Source organism: Syngnathus acus, chromosome 11 (genome assembly GCF_901709675.1).
Source record: "Syngnathus acus chromosome 11, fSynAcu1.2, whole genome shotgun sequence".
In the NCBI taxonomy this organism is placed as follows: Eukaryota; Metazoa; Chordata; class Actinopteri; order Syngnathiformes; family Syngnathidae; genus Syngnathus; species Syngnathus acus.
This window is the reverse complement of record NC_051096.1, coordinates 6,611,051-6,621,807: the sequence shown is the minus strand read 5'-3', so window position 1 is coordinate 6,621,807 and position 10,757 is coordinate 6,611,051. Positions and strand designations below refer to the sequence as shown.

At 45.0% G+C, this 10,757-nt stretch overlaps 1 protein-coding gene across 1 annotated transcript; it reads right to left on the bottom strand.

Moving 5' to 3' along the window:
- Window positions 1-6,528: 6,528 nt before the first annotated feature.
- evx1 (even-skipped homeobox 1) lies at window positions 6,529-9,227 on the bottom strand. Its single transcript, XM_037263568.1, has 3 exons — window positions 8,837-9,227; window positions 8,188-8,423; window positions 6,529-7,770 (listed from the first exon to the last, which is right to left on the bottom strand). The coding sequence occupies exons 1-3, from the start codon at window positions 9,105-9,107 to the stop codon at window positions 7,240-7,242; spliced, it is 1,038 nt and encodes a 345-aa protein (XP_037119463.1). The 5' UTR covers window positions 9,108-9,227; the 3' UTR covers window positions 6,529-7,239.
- Window positions 9,228-10,757: the final 1,530 nt, after the last annotated feature.

The following is a 10,757-nucleotide window of genomic DNA, read 5'->3' as shown; positions in this document are numbered from 1 at the left end:
ACACATCAGCGCCCAAACAAGTCGACAACAATCCCACCTCCCTGAGTCATTGACTCCGCTTAGGTTCATTAGTGAAGATAATTTCACTGCAGGCAGGCAGAAGGCCAGCCCAGCGCATAACATGTCACAATGACAGCTAATTATAGCATCACGTCTGTATTAGAATACATTTGTGCGCTAGCAGGCACACTACACGGGCAAAAGGTTCAACGATATGAATACGCATCAAGATCCTTTTGTCTGCCTTGTTTTAAGCTCACTTCCCGAAAAACGAGGTGTATCAATAATTAGGCCTAATAATACCGTAATTTTCGGACTATAAGTCGCGGTTTTTTTTCATAGTTTGGGTGGGGGGGCGACTTATACTCAGGAGCGATTTATATACATATATATGGTTTTTTTTCACTTTTTTGGGCATTTTATGGCTGGTGCGACTTATACTCCGGTGCGACTTATAGTCCGAAAATTACGGTACTCACTTTTGCATTTTTGCAATCACAATCATTCAAATATTGCGGCGTATGGTAAAGTTATGGCTGGTGTTTTCTGCACCAGCATTAGCACTTGCAACATTAGCGCATACACGGTGTCACCTGTGAGTAACGACACCGCATGCACTCTATTCATCACACGCCGGTGCACATGCTCAGTAGCTCTTCATTATATTAATTACTCTCTTTGGAAGAGTGATCATCTTCGCCGTCAGACTACACGGGCGCCCGGGACCAGCAGAGACTGGGTCCTAGGTGAGTAATCACGCTGTTACCTAACAGGGACCGGGCCCCACAGATCTCACCTAACCCACCGAGGTGGGCCCTAAATACCCAGTGGGTGTTTGGGCATCCCAGTAAATCACATTCATCTCTGTCTGCCTTCGGGTGGTGCGTGCAAATGCTACAGTTTGCCAATCTGTTATTGTAAAAGTTTGGGAGAAGAATGGAATATTACATGTCAATTGAGTACCCCATAAATTGCAATGGGCTCGTCAGCCCACTCAAATCCATTCTCTCGACTCAACGCATTGCACCCAGCGTGAGGATTTATCGCTTTTATTGTCCAGAACGGAGCTTGTCTGCAATGGCCTCATCTCGCTGCGTTTAAAGTTCTCTTCATGGCCAATTGGCCTGATACGCTATGCTTGTCTCGCACTAATTGAACAGAGATGGAACAAGGGAGAGCAAAAGAGAGGGGGAGAGGAATGGCGAGGGAGGGGGGTGTAACATTCAAGGGCTCATTGATTAGGTGGTGAGCGGTGCAATGTTTCTCTCCTGACGCTTACAAGCATTAAAGCTACATAAACACCTATAATTGGTTCGTTCAGAGCAGTGTGGCGCTCACAAACACACACGCATGTTGCATGCGTGTGAGGAATAGAAGACTGGGGGGGGGGGCAAAATTAAATGCTCATTAAAGCCAATGACTTGCGGAGCGGCGAGTGTGGGTGGATAGATGTCGTCTATATCTCGATGCCGTGCTAAGGCGGAATGCTAAAACCATCCTGAGAGACCTGAACGCTCACTGCAGGCAGCACGAGAAAATGGGAGGGACACCGCTGACTGTGACAAATTAGCTCTTGAATCCGTTGCAGCCAAGTGGCCATGGGCACGGGGAGAGCCAGATCCGGCTGGCTGCCTCCAGTGATGGAACGTTATTATGCCGTTCTAATAAAAGATGACGCGACTCGGGGACTTTTGGGGCCGGGCGGCGTGGTCGGGTCTGCATATCAACTGTGCGTAAACAACGAAGAGCAGACTTGGACGGTTATAAAAGAAAAATAAGATATCACGGACGCCAAATCTTAGTTTGGGGGAAATCAAACAACAGCAATCGTCTCGCCGGCATGCTGTGACAGCGGTGATATTTTGCGTGTTACCTGTCCCGTAGCGCCACATCCATCACAGGCGGTGAGACCACCTGTCACTGGTTCCACATCCCATCGATGGCTAAATAAAACCCTCGCTGGACACGGAATTATGGGATTCCTCGGTCATGGCTGTCACGCACACAAATGTGATACACAGTGGACTCACAATGCGCCTTAGCAGGTAAATATATTGAAGAGGACGATTTGGACACGCCTCCACTCCACTCTCAACTCGTCAGTACGGCACTAATATTAGTCATTTTATTGTCAGTGTACACGTTGTTGCTGCAGCCGAATGAGTTGGAGAATGATTCTACTTATTATGGGATGGCAGCTGATTCCAGTTGCCACCACAACGCCTGCGACTCTACCCCGTCAATCACGCCTCTCAGATAGCTCCATGATTGCAATCGACACTCCGATGATGGAAGGGAATAAAACTCCTGGTGACAAGCCCGCTTGTGAGTCATGGCCACGCATTAAAAGTTGAATGTGACACTCGGACGTTCTTTTTACTCAGCCGTGCTTTATGACGGGACGCGGACAGGCCTTCCTCCATCAATCGCCGCTTTTGCTCGCGTACCTTTTTATGCTGGCGGCGGACATTTGAAGTAGCGGGCTTTCGGGAAAGCAATGCGATGACTTCTGGGTGTATGCGGCGAATAAAACAAATGAGCCGATTCTTTCATTTAAGCGAAGCACCCATTGGCACGATGTTGCCAGTGAAAGCAATGATGTCCTGTGGCGGGCTAACTTTCTTGAGGAGTTTTTCTGCTTGTGCGTGCTCCTCCGCCCGACTCTACTAACCGCTGCCTAAACAAGTCTTTACCTAATGTAAACTCATCCGGGCCTGTGACTCAGCCGCCATCTTAGACGTGGGTCCCGTCCTCATAAAGGCGGCGGTGTTTACAGATCGGCTGCAGCGGCTCACCTCTGATCCGCCTTCTGATAGAAGGAGAAGAGAAAGAGAAGGAGACATGGGAGCAGAGAGGCACGGAGACGCCAGGGGTTACATGATTGCAGGACAAACTCATAAAAGTTCCATTAACCCAGGAGAAGTTAAAGAGGCCCTGTTTTCATCCAGCAGACAGCCGTCACAAACAAAGCATCACCATAAACTGGATCCGCCTTCCTTTCCTCTTCATCTCTGGAGCGGCTTGTTTTCCATCATTTTCCTCCCGACGCAATTTCCATCAATTCGTTATGTATTGACACATTGATGATTCGTATGCAGTCGTCTCCCCTTGAAAGTTTTAACAAGACTCCTCAGATGACCAAAACAGGACCCCCCTACCAGTTTGGAATCTGCCTTCCTGTCCCGTGAGTCACAACCTGAAGACGCCACAGGTCGAAATACGTCAGCGTCAGGTTGTCTGTCTTGTTAAACTCGCAATCGCCTCACAACTGCTCACTCGTTTTACATTGGAACAAAAAGTCAAATCATCGCATTCCATTTAACTGATTATCTCATTCCTGTTTGCAAAAGGCTGGAATCATTTCAACATTGTTTGTCCCCGAAATGAAAGGCAAGTCTCCGCTGCGTGACTACGTAAACAGAATCATGTCCGGACATCGTAGGACACACACACGCACACATACACACACACACTTGACCCCACCTCTACCTTGTCAATCACCTCCTTTTTATGGTTTTAGGGAGGTCTGCTCCTAGCCAAAGAGTGTGAGTGTGCTTTCAAATCATCCATTAGGCCACTAAGCACGGACTCTTAGTCCGTCTTGTGATGCCCTCGCTATCTGGTACCACTATCTCCCCTGCTCTCTTTCCCATGGTGTAACCTTGCCTCCCTAATTTCCTTCACTCCAATACGCATGGACTACTCGGGACTTTTTTTTTTTTTTTGCCAATTTTTGGGGTTGTTTTGTACCACCCAGACCACCCCACCTCAGCTCTCCAAGCCATTCAAGTCACAAAAGCAAGCCCCTTCCTGCTGTTAACACCTACACTATAGCATGTCCAGTCAGACTGTGGGAACCGGCTCCTTTTTGGACTCATGGAGGGCGGGAAAAAAAACTGGAACAACTTTGCTGTGGCCTTCGGCCGCCATGGTAGCCGAGCAGTAAACGCGGCCAGTGTGTTGTAAAATAAAATGAAGTACGCAGAGCCATTGGCTGCCGAGTGGGTTGTAAAATAATAACACGGCGTTGTAAAAAAAAAAGTGCTTATTAAATCATTTTTAAACAATATTGCTTGATGCAAGCCATTCAGCGAAACAAAAACGATTTGATGGGCAATCAAAATAAAATGAATGCATTGGATCAGTCACTGGTCACACCATTAGGTACACCTGCACATAGGATTTAATATTAATTGCAGCAGTGTATAACTTCAGCTTGTTTGCAGGGATGCACTCGAATAAAGGTATCAGGAAGGGGCACTGGATTTTTGCTCAATTTTTATTCACCAAAATGTATACAGGAAAAAAAAACTGTTGCATCTTGCTTTCACTGTGAGGAAAAGCAGTATGCTCACCTGAAGCAAGGTACACCGTTTATATACTTTAGGAAGAGACCAATGTTAACAAGCAGGGGGAAAGGTGCCTTCTAAAATGAATGCAACATTTGTTTCATGTCCTTCCATCTTTAATTGAATTAGTACGTGCTGTTGACTACTAGAACTTGATGTTTATGAAAGTTATCATGTTAAAGCGCAATAACTGTACACCTGACAATGGATGAGAATGGATGAACACCCCTACCTGAGTGGTAAAACCCAGGTAAGTTTGGTGGTTCAAAACATGCTCCTGGGTGTTGGCGCGTTTTGCGACAAAATGTGCCACACAATGCGCGTATTAATTTTTTTATTTAATTTTGTTTGCGGCTAAAATGCACGCCATAATTTTCATGCCTACTGGGGAATATATTTTCCTTTTTTGTCTGTTGGATAGCAGTCCCTGGACGTCGAATAAAGGTAAGAGCTGTTTTGGAAAATGTTTGTGCAGCGTTGGAATGAAAATGAATTGCTTATGCTGTGGCTTCTTTTCAAACTTGCTGTTGCTTGTGTCTTTTGGGGTGGAATTTTTGCTTCATTTGTTTTGCTTCATCATTTGCCTTGAAATAATTATTGTATTTTCTCATGTTGACGCATTTACAAAATATCTTGGTTTTGTTTGTCCTTATTTGGTCACATAAGCAGGCGATCCATGGCTGCGCCATAAATAATGTTGATAAAGACGCGGGTTAGAATGACTTTCACCCGTCCCCCGGCAAACCCCCCCCCCTCCCTCCTTCGATTGATTTAACGTGACCCCCCGCTTCCAAACGATATTGGAAGCCTATTTAAACAGATGAAGGTCTAAATTGTCTTGCTTGTATGTGCATTAATCTCCCATTCATCATCATTATGCTGTGATTGGGTCGCGCACGCCTCCGCCAGCCCTTTGCGTTCTACGACAAGGGCCTGTAAATTAGGATGTAAGCCAATTTAAACAGCAGCAGCAGCGCATCCATTTGTGTGTGTTTGCGTGCGCTTTAGTTTGGGACAGCTGCTCTGCACCGCCCTCATTCAAATGCTTTGTGGAAGCAGTGGAGCCGTGCGCCAATTCTAAGGATGATGCGATCGTATGTTGAATTGCGCATTTTGTGTCTGCTGAATTGGAATATGAGATTGTTGCAGTAGGCCTAAAACATGCGTGTTTAATTGTCTTGTAATTTGCCACCACGTTTATTTGTTCTGCGTCAAAGACTTTTGTGGGTGTACCTGTCTGATAGTTGGCTGCTCAATGTGTTGTCTTTGTATTTAATTATTATGTATTCGTTTTAAATGACCCGCGTCGCTTCCCAAGAAAACAGCCTTGATAGTTTACATAAATCTGTCTATGTGACCCGCGTGGCTTAAACGGTGTATTATTCCAAACATATGCATTTTAATCAGTGCGGTCACACTTACAAGAACTGCAGTTAATAAGACCATCAATCAAGATGGAGGTGGGAGGTGCGGGGGGGCTGGCTACGCCACGCATGGATGCGCAACTGTCTGATTAGGAGGCACCATGCAGGAGGACGACGATCCGAGGACGTTTTGTCATTTGTGTGTATCGAGGATGAATGAAGACGTATCAGTGAATAGTGTTTTTATTTTATATTACCTGCTATATGCTTACTGACCACAACTTGGGGAAAGAATTGCTGTTTTAAAGGAAGGAAAATACTATATGTCATTATTTTGTGCAGCTGTTTGCAGGGTCTGTATCATATAAAGAGATATTTAAAATATTCGGGTATACCTTTTCGTGCGTGGGGTGTATTTTGTGAAGAGATGCTGAATTTTGAAATACGATACTCCATCTAAAAAGCACTAAAGGTGGTTTCATGAGCCCCTCTTGTGCCGCTAAATAACGAATAAAAATGTTAGCCTCTTATAGTGTATAATATTGCTCTGTTCTAATAGGGAATATAGTAAAATAGTATCTAAGTGTGTTTCGGCTTCAAATATAAATTCCGGAATCATTTTTAATGCAATCACTTCATACCAATTTGCGCAAATAAGCCCTATTTGATTGGTGGGCCATCGATCTCTTTGCACCTCCAGTTAAGTGGCTGCAAGAGGAAAATATGAAGGAGCCCTGGGACCACTTAAGTGTCATGGTCAATCTAGTCGACCCATCACGTGATATGAGGCCGCATTCTGCTCTCGACATCGACCATTTGAGAGGAAAATTATTATTATTGGGAGAGGGGGGCCAACAACATTGAGCCCCCGCCCCTTAAAAAAACGGAAAATGACAAAGAAAACTCGTCTGCTTCATTTAGAGGACAGTTTATTACAAATTAGATGTTAAGATCCTTAAAACAGAAAATCAGTTCAAAGAAAAATACATAAATATAAACGAGTGCAGCAATGATAACCAAAAGATAATTGATGTGCTGGTTCTTATGAGAAAACGACAAATATTTTAGTAAGTTTTTTTTTTTTTTTTGATTGTCCACTCTCCATCTTGCGTCGTCCTCCTCCTTTGTAATCCGCTCCCCTGGCGCCTTGTTACCTTTCGGCATGCAGCAACCATCGCCTTGCTGGTCTAATCATTAATTCCGCACTCAAAATTCACCGGCTCCTACATATACATCACGCTGTAATTTCATGTGCACATGGCTGAGATCTGCCTCTAATGAGACGGCTCGGGCTCCTTTAACAAATCCCCCTTGTTAGAAATAGACTGCATGGAAGCATCATTCTCTATATGGATGTGGAAAGACTCATAACCTAAAAAACATAATTAGGGATTGAAATGTTTCAGTAGATGCATGTGTCCTAATTTATTTAAATATGATACATAATTGGTGACGCAATAATTTCTTGTGCTCTGGTCCAACTATTAAATAAGAGTTAAAGGCTCCATGCTATAGGGAAGTTTGTTTTATCTGTTGAGGGGAACCTCCTCTCGCTGGTCCACTGTGACGGATGAAGCTTTGCTCAACACGGAAGGCGTAAAAGTGACAAAAGCGTCAGTCCTGCTCGTTGGGGAGCAGGCGAAGTCCGAGGACGGGACCCTGGATGACAGGCCGCCGGATGGGGCGGAGTGACAGGCCAGGCAAGTGCACGGGCTTCCCCCGGGACCGAGCCCGTGAGCCGCACTCTGGTACAGGGACGGGTGCCTGAAGGCGCACAAGAGTTCCGGCCTCTGGTATGGGTGGGACAGCATGCGGAAACTGTCCAGGGGGCGCAGGGGGTTTGGGAAAGGAGTGGCGGCGGTCGGAGTGGAGCCGGCTCCCACCCCAAGGTGCGAGTAGTAGGGTAACGGCAGGTGGGATGGGAAGGGGTAAGGCAGGTTCCCCGTGGCCGCTGCGTGGCTCATCATGTATGTGTAGAAGGCTGGGTCCGCAGGGTGAGGCCACGTCATAGCCAGACGTTGACGCTTGTCCTTCATCCTGCGGTTTTGGAACCACACCTGCATGGGGCAGGAGACACGCCAGGTCAAATATTAACCACAAACCTATTACAGACCATAATAGCCCACTTCAAATGGCTTTGGAGCCTATTTGTCTTTCAACGCAATTTTTTTTTTTTTTTTTTTGAGCTATCGGGAAACAGGTGGGTCAAAATAACCCAAATGGCTAAAATGGCATCATTTGCTGCTTGGGCCAATTTGACTGCTCCCCCCCCCCCCCATAATATTTTGATTATTTTGAAAATAAATATGGAAAAAATGATCCCTTTCGACGCATAATTTGATTTTTTTTAACCCAACTGCATGTTTTTCGAAAGCATATATAGCAGTAAGTGTAATTTATTTATTTTCCTCAGAGTTGATTTTATTTTTCTGAAGTCCGGTCGCCCTTTTTTGGAGGACTTCTCTTCATCATACCTTAATAGTAGTTTCCGGTAGATTCAACGCAGCCGCCAGCTCGCATCTCCTCGGCCTGGACACATAGTTCTCTCGGTAAAATTCTTTCTCCAGCCGCGCGATCTGCTCCCGGGTGAAGGCTGTGCGGTACCGGCGAATCTGATCCGCCGAGAAGGACAGAGAGTTCTGACCTTGGACGGTCTTACCCGGGTCAGAACCAGAATCACTTGGCAGACCAGGCGAATCTCCATTTCGACCTATAGTGTGACGATATTGTAGATTGTGACATCATGTTGCGGGAAAAAAGCAAGTTATTTACTTCTCCTATAAATGATTGTAGATTTTTTTTTTTTTCGTGAAACGTCATTTATCACAATTTTGTGAGCGAAATGTAATATTGGCATCAATACTTGATACACTCATTTTAGATCATGCAGTCTTTTGATTTGCATAGATTATTATCTGAATCTACCTTAGTTGTTGCCTAGAATAAAAAAAAACTTTTACCATAACGCAAATTATATTTTAATAACAAATAACATTGGTGTTTTTTTTCTGCATCAGAGCAGTATAGAGCATTTTTAACTAAAGTATTTTGAAATTGTCTCGATGATCTGGATCGATTTTGACATCTTTACCAGCTCTCGCTGTCTAAACCAAATTTGCCTACCTTTATAGTCCATACTTTCAGGCGTGCAGCTCACGTCGATTTCCTCGTAGAAGTCCGACTCTGTGTCCGAGCTGCTGCCGTCTTTGTGGGCCCCATCGCCCCGATGCCTATCCCCCATGTCTGCGCACAAATTCCTGCGCGCGATCTCCTCCATCACCGCTTCCGTCAAGCAGCCTCTGCGGTCCGGCTTGCCGGGGCTTCCGGCCGCCAAAGCCGGGGTGCTCTTGCGCGTCTGAGCCTCCTGGGCCAGCATCTCCTCTCGGCTCTCCATCCCGCGTGCACGCCCCAGATCGAGCAAAGATGTAATGTTTGTTAGGTGTGTGGGGCGAGTGTGGGATGGCCGATGTGGTGGCGTGTTGTGGGCTGAGTCTGGAAGAGGAAGAGGAGGAGAAGCTCTTGGTCAAAGTGGGGATGCAATCCGGTCTGACCCTGAGAGAAGAGTGTGTAGCAGGAGCTCTGGGAGGGATCACAATTACCTCGCCCCACTCCTCAGCTCTCAGTCTGTAGGATGCCCCGTGACGTCACGGATTGATTGTACATTTAAACGGAAGGCGCAATGGTGCGGTTGGTTCGTGGCTCATCATGGAAGGAACGAAGTTTTCTCAGTGTCTGCAGTACTTGAGTGTTTTCTGAAGAAGTTTTACTTTTGCACCCTCATTTGAAAACTGATGTCAATTCTGTTCCTATATTTGAATTAAATAGGTTGAAGAAGTTGCTTATTTAGAGAAATCACAAAAATGAGGTCAACAGTGTTTTATTAGTATTTATAAATCATAAGTGTCTCGTCACTTTATAACCCCCCCCAACTGCAATCACACCCAGCATATCCCTCTCATGACGTCTGCAGCCGCCCCCATTACCTTAAGTGGAGTCAAGTAAAGTCCTTAAAGGTCAAGTCTCGGGGTCAGTTTAGATAAGAGAGCCTTTGACATTGAAGTCTTTAAACGTTAAGAGCCAGGCCAGGAAACATAACGGTAGAAAAATATCCTGCTGCTTTCAATTTGAAAGCTCATGTTGTTGTTACTTTGACAAGATAGTCAATTATAAAGACAAGGCATATTTTTTGATGCTATTGTGGTATTCCTAAACCACTTCAAAACAATAATTATAAGCATTGTGTGTCTATGATTTGAAATAAAAGTCCATCAGGCATCTTGTATGCATTTTGGAGTCTAATTCAAATGACATGCACATTCCAAAGAATTTCCCAGGTCCAATGCTGCCAACGCCGCTTCCGACTCGAGTCGATTTGCTTGGGCAGCTGCAAGGCATGGTGGGATTTGCGTGGCGCTGATGTTGGTCGTGCATAGGGGCGGGGTCGTGTTGCCAAGGGCTTGGGGAGGGAAGCTTCAAACTGCAGCAGGCTCCGCTGTCCTTGTGCGCCCTCAACTGGCTGATTGTGGGAAAGGCGCGAGTGGGTATACCCTCCCTTCCCCCTGCCTGCTTTTCTGTTTGCTGAGAACTGAGGGGAAATTCCTTTGGTTTTTCTCCCCCCAACTCTTTCATCCGGCCTGGATGAAGAGAGACAAGACATCTCGCTTTTCTCGTTCTCCTTTCTTGCTGTCATATTTGAGCAGTAATATTTGAAGAATGAAGCACATTATGAACATCAGCATTGTCATGGACAAAACAAAGCTGGACATAAATAGTCATTCAATGAAAATAAATTGCACAAATTGTAATTAAATAGGAAAAATACATCTAAAAGACAAAATACAGCTATATTTTACTTTAATGTAAATGCAACTGAACTGTATTGTTCAAATTCATGTCATTTGAACATCTTAGCATTGAAATTGAATATAGGACAAACAGCGATACTAAATATTGATTCATTCAATCCATATTATTTTTTTTTAAGTTTGAAAAGCACTGATCAGCACTTACTGTTTTTTTTTTATTATTATTTTGGGGGTTAAAG